This window comes from Artemia sp. Qi Xiang Cuo, chromosome 7 (assembly GCF_049724085.1).
Source record: "Artemia sp. Qi Xiang Cuo chromosome 7, ASM4972408v1, whole genome shotgun sequence".
In the NCBI taxonomy this organism is placed as follows: Eukaryota; Metazoa; Arthropoda; class Branchiopoda; order Anostraca; family Artemiidae; genus Artemia; species Artemia sp. Qi Xiang Cuo.
This window is the reverse complement of record NC_142800.1, coordinates 34,686,425-34,709,322: the sequence shown is the minus strand read 5'-3', so window position 1 is coordinate 34,709,322 and position 22,898 is coordinate 34,686,425. Positions and strand designations below refer to the sequence as shown.

General features: G+C 35.0%; 1 protein-coding gene across 2 annotated transcripts in view; it reads right to left on the bottom strand.

The window, feature by feature from the left end:
• LOC148950199 (CLK4-associating serine/arginine rich protein-like) overlaps positions 1-22,898 on the bottom strand; it is a 93,010-nt gene that overhangs the window by 44,727 nt on the left and 25,385 nt on the right. For both annotated transcript variants that reach the window (XM_089092215.1, XM_089092216.1), the window contains exons 4-8: positions 20,857-21,087; positions 12,593-12,842; positions 8,065-8,206; positions 5,115-5,437; positions 3,227-3,325 (exon numbers count right to left, since the gene is read on the bottom strand). In XM_089092215.1, coding sequence (XP_088948341.1) covers positions 3,227-3,325; positions 5,115-5,437; positions 8,065-8,206; positions 12,593-12,842; positions 20,857-21,087 — 1,045 coding nt within the window. The remainder of the gene's footprint in view (positions 1-3,226; positions 3,326-5,114; positions 5,438-8,064; positions 8,207-12,592; positions 12,843-20,856; positions 21,088-22,898) is intronic.

The window sequence follows — 22,898 nt, the reverse complement described above, 5'->3', positions numbered from 1 at the left end:
CCTCCATACATTAGGAAAGTTTAAAAACATTGGCTCCAGGCCATAGGCATCCCATCCCAACGTAAAAATCCAATGACCTCTCCCAAATAGCAGATACACAGCTACGCAGTACTCTATAGCCCTTCGACTTCTCGAAAAAAAAAAGTTTAAAACTCTATATAGTAAAAGTTTATTTTATAGACAGTAGGTTTAGGGATGAATAATCCACTAGTACGGCCTCAAAAACTGAAGGCTATAATACCCTTTCGATAATTCTAAGAAGATTGACTATCTCAGCATTTTTGGCTCCGTTGGGGCAGAATTTTTTATTCACAGGTCAAAATGTCAGACATCACTCCTCTGCTGTAGCGTGATATCTTTTGCAAATAAAAAAACTGTGTGTGTGTGTGAGGGAGGGGGGCGGGGTTTGGGGGTTTCTCTAGATATTAAAATTCAAACGACCCGCGTTCCGATGTAATCGTTGACTACTCTCTCGATACGATCAAGCCTGAGAAAAAAAAGCAGTCGTAACTCGCCTTCTCGGTAAAAACTCTCAAATTTTGTATTTTTGTAGATAGTAATGAATAAGAATGAAGTTATTAATAAAAATTTAAACATCAAAAAATGAATGTTACGGTCATTGATTTCGCAATTTAAAGATGGGTTCTTAGAAGAGATTTTGTTTTAGGATATCCCTTGTCACCACTCTCCCTTCTGTGCAGGTATACATAAACTTATATGTGTAAGATTTCATGACATATTTAAAATATTTATAAAATAAGAGGGGAGTTGTCAACCCATACCACCCATGTTGCAGCCTCAGTCCAAAAATACTCCGCAAAATGAGAAGGTAATGGAGTAAAATCTCCACATCATTTCCCTTCATATTTATTCGAGAGAAGAAAAAAAAATTACAAAAGAATGTACCTAAAGATTCGCCCTTTGAGGCTTCAGTCAACCCCCAACCCGCACACAGAAATTTTCACCTTCCGAAGAACGTCCCTACTAACACACTACTGTACATAAGTTAGTGAACCTTAAAATGAATCTCAAGGGAAGAATATGCCACCGTGTGGAAATATGGCCTCTAAAACTGGGAGATTGATTACGTAGACTTTTCATATTTCTGAATCAATTGCCTATCTCGGAATTTTTAATCGATCAACAGTCTAGGCTCTTTGGGCCAAAATCGTTGCCCCGTACAGCAAAATAGCAAAAACACTACTTTGCAGACATGATTTTTTTTTTCTTTAAACCCAGAGGGAACTTGAAATTTCAATTTCTATTCGAATGAGCCCAAACATGATATTCAACGACGACTGGTTCCCAATAAACCCCCCTCCCCCCAGGGAAAAAACAAATAAACAAGCATTCATAGCGATCCTTCTCTGGAAAACTACGAAACTTCACATTGTGTAGGTAGGGAACTAAAACGTCTTACAGAGGGTACTCTGAAATGCTGAATTTGACGGCATTATATTTCAACCAACATCCTTCCCCTTTTGGGGGTGTTTTCCACTTTTTTGTAAGATTATACACATATTCTTACCCTAATGGGTTTTTAAGGGTATCTACAAATTCAATAAATTTTATATATTTGGAATCACCCTGAAAAGTAGATTCTTTTGATCCGCATAGTGTTAAACAAAAGGCGTTTTTTAGAACTTTAACTACTATTACCTAGGGTAGCTCTTTCCTATAGTTCCTTACCACCAACTTTTTCAAGACCCTTAAACTCTTACATTATCCAATATACACAAATATACTCTAATAAGTATTTGTCGTATTTCTTGTGGCTGAGATCTTTTTTTCAAATTTCAGGCAAAATTATTATTGATAATTCAATTACGAACATTTTAAAATCATATAATATCAGCCCAATCCTAGTAACTGTGTTCCAAACCAAAAAAAGTCAACCCTTTATGTAATTCAACATTTTTGCTAATTTGTTGTTTGCTTATCGAGCTACACCATGGAAAAGGATTAAATAATTAAAAACAGCGCAGGAAAAAAGGAGAGAAGACCCAAAAATTAACGAAACCAACAAAAATTATTTTATAATATACATCCGACTTATAATCTATCCATAATTCATTATTAAATAATAAGAAGAACAATAGGGAAATTTTTTATGTGAGACATTGGAACGCGACTTTAAATGAATATTTCTATATATTTTTTATATAAAAATTTCCCTGTTGTTCTACTTATTGTTTATGATGGAAAGGCACTGTGGTCTTCGTCGCTATTTATTTCATTATTGTCTTCCAAGTAATAATACAAAACTTTATACCGTCATGCCTGGAACCAAGTAGCGTGTCTCACATTCTCGTAACTTTAAAAGCGAGCGAAATACATTAAATAAGGGTTTTAAGGAATTTTTTTTTCCAGCGATCTAAATTTAGAAAATCCAAATTACAATTTACACCCGAACAATAAGGCTTCAAGTCAGAACATGAGCATCCAATTATATCAGCAAATCCTTAAGCTTATTTAAAAAAAAAAACTAATATCTAATTTAACTCTAAATTTTATATATTTATTGAAAAAAATACTAGTTTTTGGTCTCTCTACCGACTGGTCTCACCTACGTTCCATGAAGTAAACACACTTACGCAAATAAGACCAGTGGATAAAACTCTAGCGGTAGGGGGTGGGGTTAGGCGGGTTGGAGGGACAACGCCATTTTCGTTCTCTAAACTTAAGGATTAAAAACCTTTGAATGATTCCAATTCAAGCAAGGTGCAACATTCCAATCTTTTGCTAAAAAGTTACAGATGATGAGAGGGTGTTCTGGAAGAGCGGGTAGCCTAGATCTCTCAAAAAAGGCTGAAAAATGATTTTTAGTTTAGCAGGGCTTGACGATATATTAGCTTTTATCCATCCAAACATAGGTCTCTTGAAAAAATAAACGCTTAGCTCAAATTCTCCCAGATTCTTTTACAATTTGTATGGAATGCCATCCTTCATCAAATGGACCGTTCGAATACTACTTGGCTTTACTGGTTAGGATAGATTATACCAAAATTTAGGGTTAAAATTACAGAAAATGCCATTTTCAAAGTATTTGGACATACACGAGGTATTTATACACTGGAGGGAAGACTAACCTCCTTTCTTAAGGAAGTTTGGACCCCCCCCCCCCAAAAAAAAAGCTAAAATAAATCCCTTCCTCCCTTCTATCAGCAATCAGGCACGTGTGCTCCAATCTACATTAGTTTTAAGCTAGCTTAACAAAAGGACTTACCTTTGTGATCTCTTTTCCTTGCTGGTTATGGGAGATCTAGCTCGTGAATTTGAGCGAAGAGGTTTACTATGAGATATTTCCTTCCCGCGACTTCTAGAACTAAAAACTAGAATTCTTAAAGTGAAGAATGAGAAATTGCATAGATTAAGACACCAAACAAAGTTATAGAACTGAGATACAGGGTAAAAATTTGAGCGTCAATAATTGTTGCGACAGAGCGAGGAAGGAGAGAGAGAGAGAGAGAGAGAGAGAGAGAGAGAGAGAGAGAGAGAGAGAGAGAGAGAGAGAGAGAGAGAGAGAGAGAGAGAGAGAGAGAGAGAGATAGAGAGAGAGAGAGAGAGAGAGAGAGAGATTGTGTGTGAGAGAGAGAGAGGGGGGGGTACAGTATGCATAAAAAGACAGTGGTTAGGTAATAACCTGATTAAAATAAACCAAAGCAGAGCCATTACGGTTTTTCCAACCAGCGTACTAAAATATAAATGATTACACAAATATTAAATCGGCGTCTTTTAAAGGGTGAAATTGACTTCTGTCACACTGAGTATGCCCTCTCCCCTCCCATTTTTATCTAAATTTATTTATAAAGTCAACTTTTGTATTCATCTTCTTCAATGACATCGTTTTAAAATCTTCCGTTGTCTGGCCACAGAATTGTGATATTTACGCCTCTTTTTTTTCTATTTCTTGTCAAACAGACTTGCGTTTCAAAAGCATGATAAAAACATGTTTAAAATAAAAATACAGCCAATGTTATTTCGCGGATCCAAGCCAAACCAATCAGCATAATTTGGCCTATTTGTCAACTGAAAAAAGAAAAAAAATAGGGCAAAAACCAGACAGACGAACAAGTTTATAATGCTAAGTAATGACAATTTCTTCGAATCAAATGCGGTGTTTAGCCACTCTGCTAGAAGAAAACATACTGACCATGAAGTCAATAAACTTTGATGCATATGACATGCAATTTATATTACAGTCAGTCAATCTCATTAGAAAAGAAAAATACCCCAATAATTATATCTTCCTAAATGCACACCAAACAATGACTTTTCATGGGTTCATTAAAACTGAAGAACCCAGACTAATAATGAACCATTTAAAACTAATGCCTCTTAAAATTAACTTATTTATCCAAATCTAGATTATTCACCCGATTTTTCTTATATATACTGGTTTTATAAACAATAAGTAGAACAATAGGGATATTTTTTATACAAGTGGAATACGACTTTAAAGAATATTTTAATCCTATATCCAGGGGCCGTCCTCAGCAAAGCAAACGAAGAAAAAACCAATATAAAAGAAAACCACATTAAAATTCAATCGTTAAAGCTAAAAAAAAAAATTCAAAACAGCCCTAACGTCGTTACTTGAAGGAAGTTCAAGGAGTCCTGGTTGAACTTCCTTGAAGTAATGACACTTTGACGCTTGTTTTGAAAAATTGTTTTTTTTAGCTTTTACAATTGAATTTTAATGTGAGTTTCTTTCATATTGTTTTTTTTTCTTCATATGTTTTGCTGAGGACGGCCCTTGGATACAGGTTCGAAATATTCATTTAAAGTTGCATTCCACTGTCTTATATAAAAAAATGTCCCTATTGTTCTACTTATTGTTTATGATGGAAAAGCAGTGTGGTCTTCGTCGCTATTTATATATACTGGTTAAAATCTAACACACAAAATAGGGATGTGCGCATCCCATAACGAATTCCTTCATATTCAAATGATCAAGTAATTCTTTTATATTATTGGTCCCTGAACCCTACATTTAATTATTGGCCCCCGAAACTTTTGTTTATTATTGACCCCCTCTCAACTAAACACTTAAATTTAAATAATAACTGCTTTCCCCAAATACACATAGATGTGGTGAAAAAATATGTACTTACCGACTTCTACTAAAGGATCTTCTCCTTCTGGATGTAGATCTACTTTTCATTCGTCTGTGCCTCGCAGGGCTTTGCCTGCTTGACCTAGATCGTGATCTTCTTCGTTCGACGGACCTAGACCGCGATCTCCTTCTCTCACGACTTGTTATTCTTCTTCTAGACCTGGATCTACTCGAAGAATACCTTCTTTTTGATCTTTCACTAGACCTTCTTAGCTTCGATACTACAGACGGTGATTTTGATACCCTCCGGGTAACACGACGGATTTCATATGGACTCCGAGAGCGCGATGCAGAACGCGATCTACAACGCTTAGGCGACTCCTATTTAAATAAAACATAACTCTCGATTAATTACCCAGATTAACTAAATTCTTAATATTTCATTGTAGTTGCTCGTTACTTTTAACAGCTTGAAGTTTGATATTGTTTCTAGAAGAGACTAAAAATCATTTTGATTGATGCATTTTTAGTTATTTTCTACATATACAACTAAACAATAAAATGAAGTAATTTTTCATGTCACTTTGGGATACCGAGTTCTGTATTTTATGTGAGTGCAGCAAATCTTTTTTTTTTTGTTTTTTTTTTGGTTTTTTTAAGCAAATTATTTCACTCACCAATCTGTCCATGTTTCAATTTTTTCAATCACTTATTAAGTTTTTTTTAACGTATTTAGCAACCCACACTCACAAGCAATGCTATTAGTGTATAACTGATTAGTTTTCGATTGGGTCTATATACTATAAGTTACTTTACTACTAGCACGTAAAGGACAAATGTAAAGTACCACATACTTTGTAATGTATAAACAATTTACTCGCCTATCACTATTAACTTAAAAAAAGTAAATTAAGAATAAGTTATAGATCTAGGCAGGTTATCCAAAAAAATATGAATAAACAAAAAATAATTGACTTAAATTCTACACGAACAAATAAACTTTCAAATGGGGATAAATCCATTTATTTAGACAGTGAAAAAAATAGGTACAAAAGTCCAGATATTTCGATCTCATATACAGCGACCGTCTTCAGTAGAAATACTAAAATAATAAAATTGAAACTAGCATATCTATTTTATTATTTTAGTATTTTTACTGAAGACGGTCGCTGTATGTGATCGAAATATCTGGACTTTTGTACCTGTTTTTTCACTGTCTAAATAAATGGATTTATCCCCATTTGAAAGTTTATTTTTTCGTCTTAGAACGGCAGTGCGGTCTAAGAAAACAACACCTAATTTATAGGTGTTACGCCGAAAATTAAATTCTAACATGAAGAAAACTAAGCCAGTTACACTTATGAGGTAACTTGATAAGACTATAGCCAAAAAAATGGCAAAAATAGCCAAAAAATGGCAAGAATGAGTTTAATAGAACTGTGTATGTGATTATGAAAAATATTCTCAAAATAATTAAATCTTACCGCGATAATTTGGTATAAGACTTTACTTTTGAAAGGAAATTGCTTAGAAAAAAACAAGACAGAAATCACTGCTCTAAACCTGGACATTAAATAGAAGAAAGGCATAAACTGAAAAGATGTAATGAAAGAAACACTTCAAAAAGGAAAGGTATTACATGAGAAATGTTTAATTCTAAAATGGACTTTAAAAAATAATATAAGCATCTAAAACATTAAAATTATAAAATTACGCAAGTTAAAACTCAACTGATTTGATTACCTTGCGTGAGTAACACAGAGCCGATAAAGCCGGTAAAGCTTTTAAACCCAGAATAAACCCTAAACATTTGGGTATTTTATTTTATAGCAAATGTATAAGTGAGTTATGTACTTTAATTTTGTCCTGGATTATCGTTCATTTTTGTGTTTTTCGTATTTATTTCACACGAGTAACTTAAAAGTTGATGAATATTCGTAATAAAGTTTAATGTCATCGGACGGATTGCAGCCCATGGCCTCCTCCACACTTAACAGGTAACTCTGCTGCTATGATATGGCACTACATTCTTTCAAATACCATCATAGCTAGGCTCAAAGCCCCGCCGACGCTCATCATATCAAAGTTAAGGCGAGTGGTTTATGATCCCATGATCTACCACACATTTGACAGGTAACTCTGAAACTGACATAAGAGCACACATTCTTTCAGGTTTCCCGTCATAGCTAAGCTCAAAGCCATGCAGACAAATTCATCGTAGCAGTGTTAAAACGAGTCACTTAAGAACTGATTACCCTTTGTAGTACATATAGCAGGGCAAGTGATGCCACGCTAATATAGCCCGTGACAAGTAATTATAACGGTTAAATGAAGTTTAGCCAAACACAAACTTTTCTTTGAGATGAAAATCCAGTTTCCTTTATATCTGTCCGGGGGAAGACGATATGTTATACTATTTAACAACGGAAGTTAGATGACTTCAGTGCTACTAAATTAAAAATTCAGAATTCAGTTTGAATTCAGTTCTACTGAACTGGTCTAGGAGCAAGTCACTTTCCAATAATGTTCACGTATAATCTCTTTAATTTCTGTGGAATCAAGAAGTCAAAATTTACCTGTTTGGGGAGTGATACATCGAACTAAAACATTGTTTTTGTAATAACTCTATTTGTGATGAAAATAAAACATTTGTATCAACAACGACACTAAGCGACAATCAGAAAGTTGGCAACTTTTTTTGGTGATGGCCCAAAGCTATATACTACCTAAGAGGCTCTGTACTACAACAAATACCATGCTTATATTTTTGTTTAACTTATCCTTTAAAATATTTCTTTATCGTCATAGGTATCAAGCATCATTTTTTCAGAAAACTAGTCTTTTTATGGTCAAAATATACTTAAAAAATAGAGTGGTCTACTGTATATACTGCAAAAATATACTACTGTTAACATGGTCAGAATATTAACAACAAAAAGACAAACGTATGTCTTAACTCTCATAGTTCTCATCATTTTCAGGACAAAAAGGGTAAAAGTTCACCTCACCATCACCGGAATAGCATCAATAAAGGCTCTAGCCCCCGCAGCTTTTTCTTCAGCATCAGGATCTTCCCCGACGCCAGCATCCAGATAAATGGAACTTCCTCCTTTATACGATTCGTATTTTGGACTGCTTCTTGCTGCATAACTACAAGTAAAAAAAAAAATCTAACAAATCTATAAAATGAAAGCAAGATAAGTAAAACAGCTCTTTGTGAAAAAGGAAAGCAGTGAAGTTCAAAACTTTTGAAGGATTTAGATATGTTCAACTCGAATTTTATTCGAGTCTCGAATAATCAAGTCTTTCCTAGTTAAATTTTACATTTTAGTCTTTTACAAATTTTACTCTCTTTTCTTGTTAAATCTTCATGTTGTGTAGGCACATAAAAATTAGAGTACAAAAATTTGCAGGTCTGAAAGTAAACACAAGTGGCTATCTACAATAATCACAGGCAAATATGGATTATTAATTCTTCTTTGTCATTAGGGTGGTTGAATTAACATTCGGATTTACAATCAGAGATAGGAAAATAAAATAGCAAATGGATTAGGCCCTTACGCCGGAATTTGCTTCGAGAAGAAGAAGGGACAACTAAAATAAAACATAAAAATAGAAGTGAACCGTGCTTAAAATGCAAGAAATTTGAAAAGGGGTTGAAAAATCAAGCTTGGAGGTGTACCCGAGTTGAAAGCTCTGGCCCCTCTCAATCGAATGTCTACAATAGAAGACAGGGGCAAAACTTAAATAAAAGATATGGTGCAATTACCATTTTACACTACCCTCCTTGATGTTTAGCCCTTACCATTAACCTGCTTGATGTTTAGCCCTTGGTTCATCTTATTCAACTACTCTGTCCCTTATAATCCTAACATTAGAGTTCCTTTCTGCTACTAGTTAGAAGAATAGCACAGCTCAGACTTACCACCAAAGAACAAAGACGAAATGGCAAGATTTAAGGAGATACAGTTTCAGTGCAACAACAATTAAGTTTTTTTTAGTAGCACACATTGCATTATCCAATTATTCTTCAAATTCACAATATAGGACATTTAGTGATTCTTACTGTACGCTTTCATGCCCTTTTAAAAAAAAATTCAAGTTGCTAACTAACAAATTTCTTTTTTTTTTTTGTACTCTAATTTAAGTTAAAACTTTAGTACGCCAGCATTTGCTTGGAAAGCTTACTTCTTTCACTTCATAGCAGCTGAACTCGCTGAACTCGATGCTCAAACTTTTTATGCCATATTCCTTTGCAACATACACTTCTAAGCAAGTACCATTCTACAAAAAGACACCGAGTCTCCCTTTTTCTAACTTTAAAGCAAAAATAAAGTTTTTACTATATGGACAAAACTATTTTTTCAAAGGTTTAACCCTTAAATGGTCGGGCGTTTTTTCGATAGGTTGGGTTGAGTAAATTTCCACCCTAAAATTTTAAGGCAAGCAGACGACAAGATATTAAAATGAGGTTTTATTTATAAGGAATACGGTCCAACAAGCGTATACTGGGGTAAAAATAAAAGATCTAAATGCTGTTTTTGCATACTTCCCCCAGAAGGTCTTTGCAGTGACCCATCTTGGAGACGCTGTAGACCCTTGTAACTTTGCGATCGGCTGCACGAGGACAGAAGAAACAGACGCATTTCCGAGCATTTTATGCGCTAGGTGGCAAAGTTTTCGGGGAGGTGAATTAACGGTAGCGCGGTCACTCATATACGGCTTGGTGGGGATAGACCTAAACTAATCAAATTTGTTTTCACTAAATAGTCTTGTAGCGTTGATACGTATTCCTCCACCAGTCCCTCCAGCAATATCTAGCATAGCAAAGAAGATTGCCAGAAGCCATCGCTTAGTTCGACAGCTCATAGTATTTACACCATCGACAATTGATCAGCTTTTATGGTGTCATCAACATCTTCAGATTCATCAGATGGTTGATATTCTGGGTCTGCGTCAGCTCCTTCATCATCTTCGCTTAGATCAGAGAGTTCCTCATCTCTTTCCAGTGATTCGAGGATTTTTTCTTTTCTTCGGATAGTTGCCTCTGACTACTCATATTTGACCCCTAGCAACAGAAGGTAGATTAGAAAGGAGCACTGGTAAATTTATGAAGAAAGAATTGAAAATGCTACCAGTACCAACCAAGTCATCAACGATTAATAATACTCAAGTATTGTTTCGGCTGTGAGCACCCAAGAAGGCCAAAAAATAATGCGCTCTCTTTGTCCTCCTCATCTGAGCAAATAGGTCAATAAAATTAATTCCACTTTCTCTCTACTGGATTATTCCTTTTCAACCATTCCAGAACTTTCTCCAAGAAATTTTGGCATCGACTGTTTTTTTTATTTTCCTATGTTGCTGATAGGTTGCGGTAAAAAATTATCCCAAAGGCCATTTAACTTTGTTTATAATTTGCCTTTGGTATATTTTGAAGGTCAGGTATTCTGAAAGACTTAAAAGTGACACCACTTACAGTAGAGTTGGAAACCAGCCATATCAAATGTCATCAAATAATGAAAAATGTAGTATACTACGTACAAAGATTACATACCAGGGCGCCCATAAAAAGCGACAGCAATCGAGCCCGTAAGTGTCTTCTCGAGGAGGCTAGTTAGAAAAAAAAAAAAAAAAAACTGGTTATCTACCATCAAATCCGACTTATTGCGGTTTGGCGGCCCCAAGAAATACGATAAACACTGGAATCGAAACTGCTTGTTGATCGTCTAGCCATCAACTGCGGACACACCTCTTAAATATAAACAAGTAGCCACCGCTCAAACTCTACAATGCCAAGGCGTTGCAACGCGAAACAAGCATAAACTGAAGCCCTTTTTGCATTTCCTGAACACTCAATCATTGACACCAGTTTTCCTACCTCTTGTGAAGCGAATGCTCCTCGGAAAATGTGACCAGCTGATAAAAACCCACAAAATCTTTCCGAAAGAATTTCAGAAATCTTTCCTGCTTTTTAACACATTTCTAAAAAACATTCGACTGAACGCCTTTATAAAGAATGTTTTTTTAAGCACAAAGAGGCTTTAAAAGCAAAAAGGTAACAATACAATTTTCTCTTGAATTGAAGAGCTGAGTATGGGACGACCAGTCGAGAAACAATAACCATGCATATTTTCGAATGCACTTCGAATGGCTTTATCTGAACATCAACGCTATTATTAATTTAGCCTTCATCTGAAATTTAAACCAAACTTTACACTACAAAAGTATTACTTAAACTACAAAGTAGTTTCCACCCTTGAAAAGAGTGGCGTCTTAAACGTATGGATACTTATCCATACATTGATTTTAAAAAGTTGAAAGTACTTACTGGCTTCTTGCCCTTAGATCTTCAATTAAGAAATTTGTGTAGATAATATTACCACTTTTAAACGACAAAAAACGTTAACCCTCATGAGCGGAGTGACATTAGAAATAAAACTAAAAGTATAGAAAAGAACACAATAAAACTAAAAACATGATATATTGAGCAGCAGACAATAAAGGCTAAGATAATGGAAAACGTTAGAAGATAGACCTATATTTAAATTCTTATTTTTCTGTAAAAATTTTAGTTACGCCAGATAACCGTATAACAGACGAGTTATGGGTTGATTGTGGTATATTGTAACAAAACAGTATATTGTAATAAAATTAGCGGAGATTAGTTCTTGACTTACAATATTTAAATATGTTTCCTTTTATGGTAGAGACGAATCAAATATCACAAGCACTTCTTATTATAGACAGCTACAAAATGGTATAGTTTACTGAAAACTTGGCAAATTTCCATTGTAAATTTTGATGTCAGCGACTCTTCGAATCCATCTACTTATTAAGTAAATTGTATCTGCGAAACAAATAAAGGTAGAAACTTAAAATTTTGGAAGTTGAAGTCCTTTTTGGAAGTAAGTAAGCCAGTAGACTATTAAGATCTTGAAAATTGAAGATCAGTGAAAAAAAAAGAAGAAGAAAATCCAGACAACTAGACCTGGAGCAACGTTGAAATTATAACTGATTCGTTTCATATGCTTCATTATAACCCCAAGTTCAATTCTAGTGGATAGAGGTAGGGTCGGGTCTCGAGTTCAAACCAGCTAGCTTTAACAATAATCTTCCCAGGCTGCATGCCAGAAAATGCTTCTGCGAAGAAAGGTTCTGATTTGCAAGATCAGAGCACGCAATTACACCCAAAAAGAAAGCCCGTGCCTTATTTACAAGGATAGAGGGATCAAGCAAACCCCTGAGCGCAAATAAGGCCCATGTGAAAGGGCTAAAGACCTCCTCTACATCTCGAGCAAAGCAAGGCTTCGTGATTGTACTAACATCTTTTCCTTAGCCCGACCTTTTCCTCTTCCTTCACACGAGCCAACCTCTCATGCTTGACATGAGTCGGAAGTCATGAAATCATGGCAGCTATCTCTATTCAATTTTCACTTACAATCAACAAAACTGTTTGCTATTCTCAAATCTGTTTCCAATTATAGCAAAAAGAACCCTTGCAAATCACGACAAACAGGTAAATGGAATTGTATTAACCTTGGTGGACTGATACTTCTTCCAGCCAATCGAAGATCTTTCAGTAGTCGTCTTTCCCGGCGAGTTCGCCTTCCTTGCAAGGCCAATTTTTCTTCAGCTTCGATTTTTTGCAGTCTTAATTCCTCCTGTTCCGTCAGGTCGTTTGAAAGAAGTGACATAAAATCTTGACGTCCAAGTCCATATTTTTGTCCGCTTTGGTTCAGTGTATGCATCTGCTCTGTAGATAAAGCATCAACTGCTATGGCCAAATCTGCAATAATACACATATAAAAGTAGACGATCTAAACCTTACAGGACAAAATGACTAAAATGACACAAAGAAAGCTTCGTTATAGAATTTCAAAAGTGCTATTTTATAAACCGTGGGAGTTTAGAAAATTATATGCGGTTCAACGCTCTAAATTTTATTCTCCAGGATCTGGCCATCCTTAGAAATTAAATTTAAGCCTGAAAAATAAGGTTCTGAGAGGGATCCTGATAGTCATACCCCTTCAGTGTTATGAAAACTTGGGAATCTATTCGGCCATACTTGTTTTTCAACAACAATTGACAGTAGTATATCCGAGTACACATACAAGGTACGATGGGGGAGGCAAGACATTAAAAAGCCCGGGGAATAAACAGCAAAAAAGATTGTTTACTCACACTTATTAAAAAGTTCGTTGTAAGTAAGGAGCGACATGGGCTAATAGTAACCGGAACTCTAAAAAGCAGAGCTTTGATGACAATTAATACATTAAAGGAATCGACTTTTCATGCTGATTTGAAATATGCAAAATTCATTAAATAAAAAGTAACTCATGAAAAGCTGCGAGCCTAAGAAAATTTGCCTGAAAAAGGGAGAAAACATCCCCTAAAAAGGCAAGTAATCTTAATGAGAATCACACTATCAGATTTACCATACCAGAGAACCCTGAAGTAGAGATAACAAGCTCCTATCGACAAAAATGTGGAATCTTGCACTTTTACTAGAAGAAAGTTGACAGGCGCTTGTTTAATTTCTTTTATTTAGGGGTGATCGTATCAAACCGATGGTCCAAGAAAATCAAGGTATCAAACGTAGTTTAAAAGTTATAGCGCCCTTTTTAAGTAGGCAAAAGGATTGTGCAACAGGAAATTGGCGTTTTCATTTTGTGGCACAAAACTGAGTGGCAAAGAAACTTTTGAGTGGCAAAGAAATTCTGAGACAATCAATCGATTTAGAATTGCCAAAAAAATATATATATTTTGAGCTTACCAGATTCAGGGGCAGTATTGCCGCATTGTGGCGCATTTGCTCCTAAAGAGTCCCATAATACATACAGAAGAAACGGTTAATACAGACATTTATTTTAAAGCTCCACTTAACTACGTTAATTCATTTGGTATTTGATAAAAAATAATACACAGTGATGTATAATGACACATCAGCTATCATTAAGGAGGGCGAATGACTCACTGATTTGGTTGATGAAGGGGGAGCTGAGCCTGATGTCTGAAAAATTAAACTTGCATGCCCGAGTTTTCTAACTCTCCACGGGTTTTGAGATAAATATAGATGAGGATGTGAGGGAGTAAGGAGGTACATTAGCGTCAATTTGGGGTGGGGGCAAAAGCGGCATGTGCCTTTCCACCTCTATATTTTTTGAAGATACCCGTTTTGAGGGTATTTTCATTGGAAAGTGCCTCTTTTGGTACATTCATTGAAAAAAAGAAAAAGAAAAACACATTGGGGGAGGCAAATTTGCCTCCCCCAAATTTTGGAAATACATCCCCCCAACCACAAAAAACTGTCATACAAACAAATAAATAATACATTGAAAGCTTATGGCCCCCCTTACAAAAGGCAATATAAGAGCGTTTCCTAACAGGAAGAACGTCTCCTAATAGAGCATCTTGTAATTTATCGTGACAGATAAATACACCAAGAATTTCCTATCTAGAACAAAATAAATTGCAGCTTATTGAGGTCTAACGTACAATAAGCAGATAATTAATTCAATAAGTTCTAATGAATGCAATTCAATATTTGCAATTCTGGTGAACGCCAAAAATAAAAAAAATTAATTGCAATAAGTATATTGAGCACGAGATTTGTAAAAATAACATGCAGGCTGATTTATCCCGCGTTCAATTCAGCTTATAGTAGTTAGCTACAATTAATTTCCTTGACTATTGAAAAAACACAATTATTGTGCTCTATTCAACGCGTTTTTTACATCAAAATTAGTTTCTAACAAAAAAAAAAAAAAAAAAAAAAATGAATCTGTAATCGGAAACTGGATACTGTACTGAATAACTGGAAATCATAATTCATTTCTTTCACCGGTTACGAAAATACAATTGTTTGTAAAAGAAATATTTTTTAGGCATCAAACATGCGGCAATAGAAATTTTGATCTGTAATACTCCAGTTTCTAACCAATTGCACGGGTGTTTAAGGTCCCCAACTAACTCTGAAGCTTGAACATCCTCAGTGCGCAACATGAAAAAAAAACATAATTAAATTAGTCGCAAAACATTGCTTTGAGGTGAGAGGATGTATATTGAAGTTGTGCGAAAATCGTCGCTAAGATTTTTTTTAACAACTGAAAGTATCCAGCAAAATTGAAAGTTAGAATGAACATAAATTGTTATAAATATCAGGGGGGCTACTCCCTCCTCAACCAGCCACTCTTTATGCTAACGTTTTTTACTGCTTTAAAAAACTCCTTATTCCAATTAAATGACCCTTGTGTTTGAGCAGTCATTCTTAAAGAATTAGGACAAAGGTTCAAACTTTAGCTTAAAGAGCTGGAAGTTGAGGAGGGGGAAGTCCCCCTCATATACGGAATAATATATGTTCGTTTTAAGTTTTAATTTTGCTCGTTACTTTCAGTTGAAAAAACTTGTTTTTTTTTATCCCTTCAACATCTGGCTTAAAAATTTTCTATTCAAATTGTGGGGTACATTTGACGGCTAAACAAAATAAAACGAAGAATTAGTTTGTCTCTAATTATAAATGGTATTTGGCTCCTTAGGCTCACTATTTCCAAGGTTCCAAGATGGGCTTTAAAATTTAATGGTTCAAAACTGCGGCTAATAAACAGGGTGTCTTTTTAAACAACATTTAGTAGGAAATTGTCTAAAATATAAATGTCTTGATATGAAGGAAATTATTACAAAATACTGAACACCAAGTAAGACACATAGACACAAGGATTTATCAAGAGGATGGGAGGGGTCAAAAACACGAGAAAAGGGACTAGTTGTGACGAATGCGCGATATTAAGGAAGGAATCATGACTTACTCTTATGGACTTGCTTTTCATAATTGATATGAATGCAAAAAAAGCCGTATAGCAGCAAAAGTATATATCTCATAAGAGAACTGAAAGATTGCAAATAATTTAAGCTAAAAAAAATCGCAGAAGAGGTGTAACGTATCAGTGATTTCAATTTTGATTTTATTCTTATAAAATGCGTTTGCTATGAAGTTTTTATCCTAATAATAAGCAAAACTACTCCAGGTCATGTATGGGTGGATACAGAAGCCCCTTATTTTGCTAATATAAGTCTGAGCTCGCTCTATCCCGACTATTCATGTAACTGCAATAGGACATAACGGCTATTCGGTTATGGCTAGTGATTTTAACTTCCAACTGGACAGCGATGAGAGTATATATGTTCAAACGACATTAAATTTGACTCTCCAATGTGTAATTTTCAATCCAACACTTTAATACCTCAACCACCAACCATTTATTCTTGATTGATATTCATTTATAAGACTAAACTTGTTAAATCCATTGATTACTCCCCCTCCCCCCCCTCACTTGGAAAGAGGGAATCCTATTGCAAAGGAACTTTAAGTTGCAGTGCATTACTACAAAGCGATTTGGATAATCATTGGATAGTTTTCATGAACGTAATTTAAGCTTCAGAAGAAAATACGAGAACCCGTTGGGGTCCATCGCTAAAGAAATATTTCATATAATTACACATGATTTGAAAACTAAAATTAACTTGACGAGATGATGTTTATCCAAAGCATGGCGAGTAAGAGGCCCTAAGGTGAAAACATTGCAGACGAATAGAGAGCAATATCTGAAAGATCAAGGGATACAATAAAGACGGTAGAGCAGGGTTCTTTAAAGTTAAAATCTTCGACAAATTAGTAGACTTTGCGATTCGTCTATTGACCCTGAGGTTGAATGTGGTTAGAGAAGCATACAAAATGTATCGAGACGTCTAGAAAGAAAATTGAAACAAGTTGTTTTTCAAATGAAAGCAAAAAGAGAAAAAGAATAAGGGTGAGCAAAGAATGAAGAGAATCCTTTATTTATGCTTTACTGAGAATACGTTCAATATCTACGGCATATGTTGAAACTTGTTCGTTTTACTTATCAACGTCACTCGTTACTTTCATTTGGAAGAAAGCACTTCTTATTATTATTATTTTTTTCTAATTGTTCATTGCAATATCCTACTTGTAGTCGTTTGAGGAAAAGAGGGCGTCGCCCGCCGACGTCCTCTTTTCCTCAAACGCATCTAATTGAAATTGTGATATAGCCATTTTGTTCAAAATAGTCCAAAGATCATATGATAATGCCTTCAGGGTTGAAACAATCCCCTAGAGCCCATGGGCAAGGGTTGTAAGTCATGCACCGGGGGTTATGAGTTTTTACGAAATAGATGGTCAAATAAACTTTGGAGGGGGCTCATTTGATTGTAAATCGAAAGTTCTAGATCCATTTTTAAGAGTCAAAAGTGATTGGAGGGCACCCAGTCTTCCCCACACGCTGATCGTTTCCGAAAACACATCCAATCAAATTTTTGCGACAGCTATTTTGTTCAGCATAGTTGAAATGTCCAGCAATTATTTCTTTCGGGATGTCAACCTCTAACAGCCAGGGCAAGGGCTGTAAGTTAGGTAATTTGTCCATTGTTTAAATATAGTGCATAATATGAAGAAATGTGGGCATGTTTGACCTTAACTTTAAAAAAGACAAAGGGCATTCAGGTGAGCCTTTCAAAGAATGTTGAGAGGAGTGTTGAACTAAATCAAAACACATTATGTGCATATGGGTTACCAAAAGGGCATAACTCAGGAATGACTGAATATATTAATTTGGAAATTTTAGTAAATGGTAAGGTAAATTATCAATTGACCCAAAGGCAATATTTACTCGCTACTACTACTACTACTGCAGCTAAAACTACCCCTATTGCTGCTGCTACCACTACTACATCCACCACTACTATCACCAAAAATAGTGCTTCTATAGCGAGTACTACCAACGCTGAGGATATTGAAATGAACATCTGGGGAACATTGAGAGGAAAGTTGAAATTGTAGTTGAAATTTTGAAAGTTGAAATTTTGTATTTATTAATGTTAAAAAATTGAAAACATTTAAAATGTATTTTGTTTTCAGTAAAGTACAAATAATGTTCTGGTCTTCAAAAGACTTGGAGATTGTGAGCCGTAATCATATCAATTCCTGTTCGTTTTGTGTTTCATTTATTTATTGATGAGTATTTGTGGTAGTTTTACGCTTGGAACAGTAGTTGACTTTATTTTTGCTCATAGTTGGTTTAATTGAGCTCTTTACTTTTTTTTGAATAACTTATTTCATGGAAAAAGCTTTATAAACAATTTACAAAAAGAGGGGAGTTTCATCCCCCACCATATTGTATATTTAGTCCAAACATATTCCTCCAAAAGATGGGTAGTTAGCGGGGGGGGGGGGTAATTCAAGTCCCTTTCTATGTTGATCTAAAGGATCTCTTAGAATAATTCCCACCACACTAAGAGATGCACTGAAATCTCTAAAAGTTGCAGTGTAAATATGCAATACTGCATAGCCGTTGATATTATTGTATAAATAGACTATACTGAACATTAATTTTATTGACACCGTATATGTCTGGGAACGAAGGCGCAAGCTTATGGATGTGGATCCTTGAAAAATGGAAGGTTGCATAAATTATAGCTTGTCGATTAGCAACCTCGGATAGCAAATTAGCTACCTCGGATTTTCACTTCATACCATTATATTTGTGCCTGATTTTTTTTTTCAAATTCCTGTTGACCTTTTGTTGTTTCCACCAAACAAAAAAATTATTTTAGGCATTTCAAATGGCCAGTGACACTGAGCTTTAAAATTACAAAAAAAACAACAAAGAGAAAAATCTCAGTGAAAAAAACAAAAAAACAAACGAGACTGCGGCCAGTGGAGAAAAAAGAAACGGAAAATGTAAAACAACGGGTATATTTCGCCTGTATCAAAAACAAGGCGTCTTCAGCACGAAAGAAACACAAGATAAAAAAAAAAAAAACAAGCTAAAAAAAAAAAAAAACAATTAAACCACCACAAAAAACAAAAAAAAATATATATATATACAATTGGCGCAAACTGATCCACGTAGGGAAAAGATGCTATTATAGAGTTACTTCAGTGAGGACACCAGAGTAACTGAGGAAAAATTAAAAAACTGGAAATTATTTTAATTATGTTGTTGCGAAATAATCCTTTTATTGGCTATTATTGAAGCAAATCGTTTTGGTCTAGCAGGTAAAATAGTCCCCTGGTGATTATTTAAAATCTTAACTCTTTTATTGACTGTTGTGTCACTCTTTAGAAGATTATCATAAATTGGATCAATATTTAAACTACCTGTGTCCCTATTTATCGAAAGGTTAGCAAATATATGTTTTTTTATTTCTATGGCTTCTCTCACCCATTGTGTGTACCCCTTATCATTTGAAATAGCTAAGGCCTCATCAAATTTTGCAAAGTGATCTGGTTGAAATCAAATATGTTCTGCTAAGGCTCAAACGAAAGTTTCCGGAGGCTTGCTTAATTTTAGGGTTTTTTCTATCGAATTTCGATGTTCAATAAATCTTTCAGCGAATTGTTGGTGATCCTACCAATATAGAACTTCCCACAAGAACACGGAATTTTATTCACCCAACTTATTAAATTTCCCCGGGTGAAATCTTTCCAAGAATTAAAAAAACTACCCATTGGTCTCAACGATTGGAAACATGTATCAATGTTGGAAATTTACGCAAAATCCGTGAAAGTTTCTCACCCAAACCAGGTACATATGGCAATGAAATGAAGCTTTTTGATACATTTAAATCTGAAGACTGAGAAACCCCAATAACCCTACTATCATGTTTAACACGTCTATTTTCAATTATTTTGTCAATGAACTTAATTGGGTGATTGTTACAAAACAAAATATATTTATGATAATCTTCTAAAGAGTGACACAACAGTCAATAAAAGAGTTAAGATTTTAAATAATCACCAGGGGACTATTTTACCTGCTAGACCAAAACGATTTGCTTCAATAATAGCCAATAAAAGGATTATTTCGCAACAGCATAATTAAAATAATTTCCAGTTTTTTTTATTTTCCCTCAGTTACTCTGGTGTCCTCACTGAAGTAACTCTATAATAGCATCTTTTCCCTACGTGGATCAGTTTGCGCCAATTGTATATATATATATATTTTTTTTTGTTTTTTGTGGTGGTTTAATTGTTTTTTGTTTTTTTTTTTAGCTTGTTTTTTTTTATATTGTTCTTCTTGTGTTTCTTTAGTGCTGAAGACACCTTGTTTTGGATACAGGCGAAATATCCGCGTTGTTTTACATTTTTCGTTTCTTTTTTCTCCACTGGCCGTAGTCTCGTTTTTTTTTTTTTTTTCACTGAGATTTTTCTCTTTGTTGTTTTTTTTGTCATGGCTGGCCTGTTCGGCTTAAGATCTTTCATTAGCTTTAAAATTAAGAAGAGTGGAATAGTACATTGATTGCAGAACTTGGCAATGGTCACGGGAATATTAAAGCAATAAGTCATATCGGTTTTCAGTTTCTTTTATCTTTCATTTACTTTTCTTGTTGTTCACCAGAGCTGAATCTCGGGAATCTAAAAAAAAAAAAAGAATCCTAGTAGCTTGTTCTAATAACTTCCACTCTGGCATTTCAATCAATAAATGGCATCAATAATTAACAAATTTGAGATTTGAAGAAGGTGCTGCTAGGGTTGTAGTTACGATCAAACCGACTCATAAAAGCTCATTAGGCTTCTGACAATGGACAATTCTTTTTTATTAATAGCGATTTGGCAAAAATAAAACATACACTTTTTACTGACAAAAACTGATACACAAGATACGAAATAAACAGAGCAGCATTGACATCAATAACCAAGGCAAGAAAATAAGTTAGGCCAGCAAGTTCATCTTGTAAAATGTTAACGTCAAGAAAAGGGTCAAAAAGGAACTAGAAAGACTTACCCAAATCAATATCTTCAATGTCTTCCTCATTATCTTCTTGGGTACAAATTTCCTCCGTTTTCACAGGAGCATATAACTCTGCACTACCACTAGTGCTACCTTCATCATAATTATAGCCAATCGCTGTGCGCTTTGAGGATAGAGCTTTCTTTTTTTCTTCTTCAGGCTTATTATAAGACACACCGAAATGTTCTTCCAAAAATATTTGATGCAAAAATTTTTCTTCATGTACTAGAAGCAGGATAACAGCAAAGTATCAAAAAAGCTCAACAGAGGTTAACACAATACAGATCACTAAAATGTTTATAGAAGCATTATCTTAACCAGTGAGGCAATTCTTAGTTGAAAACAAAACATACTGTTCTCACTGAATCCATTCAGTTTAGTATCTATTAAATAAACGTTTTTTTTATTTATATCTTTGTTCTTATACGTAAATGCGCAAAGACCAAAAAACTGCTTTAACATTCTTAGCAATAGGTGCATACAGACCCTGCCCTTTCCCCAGGATTAATCGGAAGGGCCACTCTCCTTTAAATATTATAGTGGCGTAAAAATGCACTTTCATGTGTATTTGAGACACTCCCTTCCTCGAAAAATTATCTGACCGCCATCTCTAAAACCTTTAAAGTCTTCACTTAGAGTGCCTGTTGTTCAACAGAAAAGTAAAAATTATGTGTGCTATTAATATGATTTTCATAAATAACATGTAAGTCATACCTATACACATAAATGTGTGTGGTGTCTCCCGTCGGATGGCTCTGTAGGATCCTTTTTTCAAAATAAACAATTACAGCTCAAAAATGCACTTTTTTGCCGATTTTTAACCTCAGCTGGAATCACCTGATCTCCACTTAAGAGCAGATCTGTGTGAAGGGCCATTGAGAGGGGGACAGAGGGCCTGAGACTCAAAAGAGGGTAGTGCATTTTTTCCCTTCTTTTATGCGCAGATTCTACAAATTTGATCGTCATTTGGAACACTTATTTTGCAACTTTTAGAATTCTTTTGACCGCTTAATATGAATTTCAAAATTATAGTATCAATTCTAGTATCAATTCCAGTATCAATAATGCAATTGCCGTACATATTCCAAAACGGCAATTGCACGAGGACTAAGAAATTTTAAATGTAATTCTTCGCTTTCAATACCCAGAACCTTTGTTATCATCTGTCAGATTTATTTACCCTGGCGCTGTGTTGAAAAAATTTGAAGAAAAAAAAGGGAAGAAGACAAATGGAGAATTTTGCACGCGAGACTCAGTATTGACTGTCGACGACCCTGTCTACGTTTAACAATATCGTTAGTATTTTAGTAACCAAAAAACAGACACCTGTTTCACTTCCTACGTGTAATGTGCATGTTTAAAATAGTTTTTTTTTATTTAATTTTGCCTCAAACTAGCATACAGTTCGGTAAAGGAAAGAAGTCCGAGTTAAAATTAGCAAGGAAAAAGGAAGCAAATATGAAAAATTGAGTATCTTTTACGCCTGCTTAACATATTGCATTCTACAAACGCATACGAGTTCATATCGGATCGTGATTTCCATCACTTCGTCATGTTCTTTTTTATAGAAAACATCTATGGATGTTATTCTCCGTACTACCTAATGTTTTGAAAACAATAGAAAATCATGTACACCTATAAGGCTTCTCTAATTCATTGCTATGGTCCAGAGCTGTACTACCAAAAAAACAACTTACACGTATAGAGTCAAATAGCCTTATTAGCAACAGGCACAATGGGTTCCAGAGGAGGCACTAAAATACCAAAATACCCAGCATCAGAAGTGGTCTGCTCGGAGTTATAAAGTTTTCTTTGCAGTCGCACTCTCTATGTCGTTCATGAGCAGTTTACCTCCCATGAATATCCAGTAAAATTTGGGTTTCCTCAGTGTAGCATCCTGGGACTCGCACTTTCCCTGTTACATATAAAATTAGCGATATAGCGAAAATTCTCATGAATTCTCTGCACCATTTTGCTACCAATACCACGGTCAATGCAGCAGTACATAACCAAAAAAGCCGGTTCCAGGATTCCCT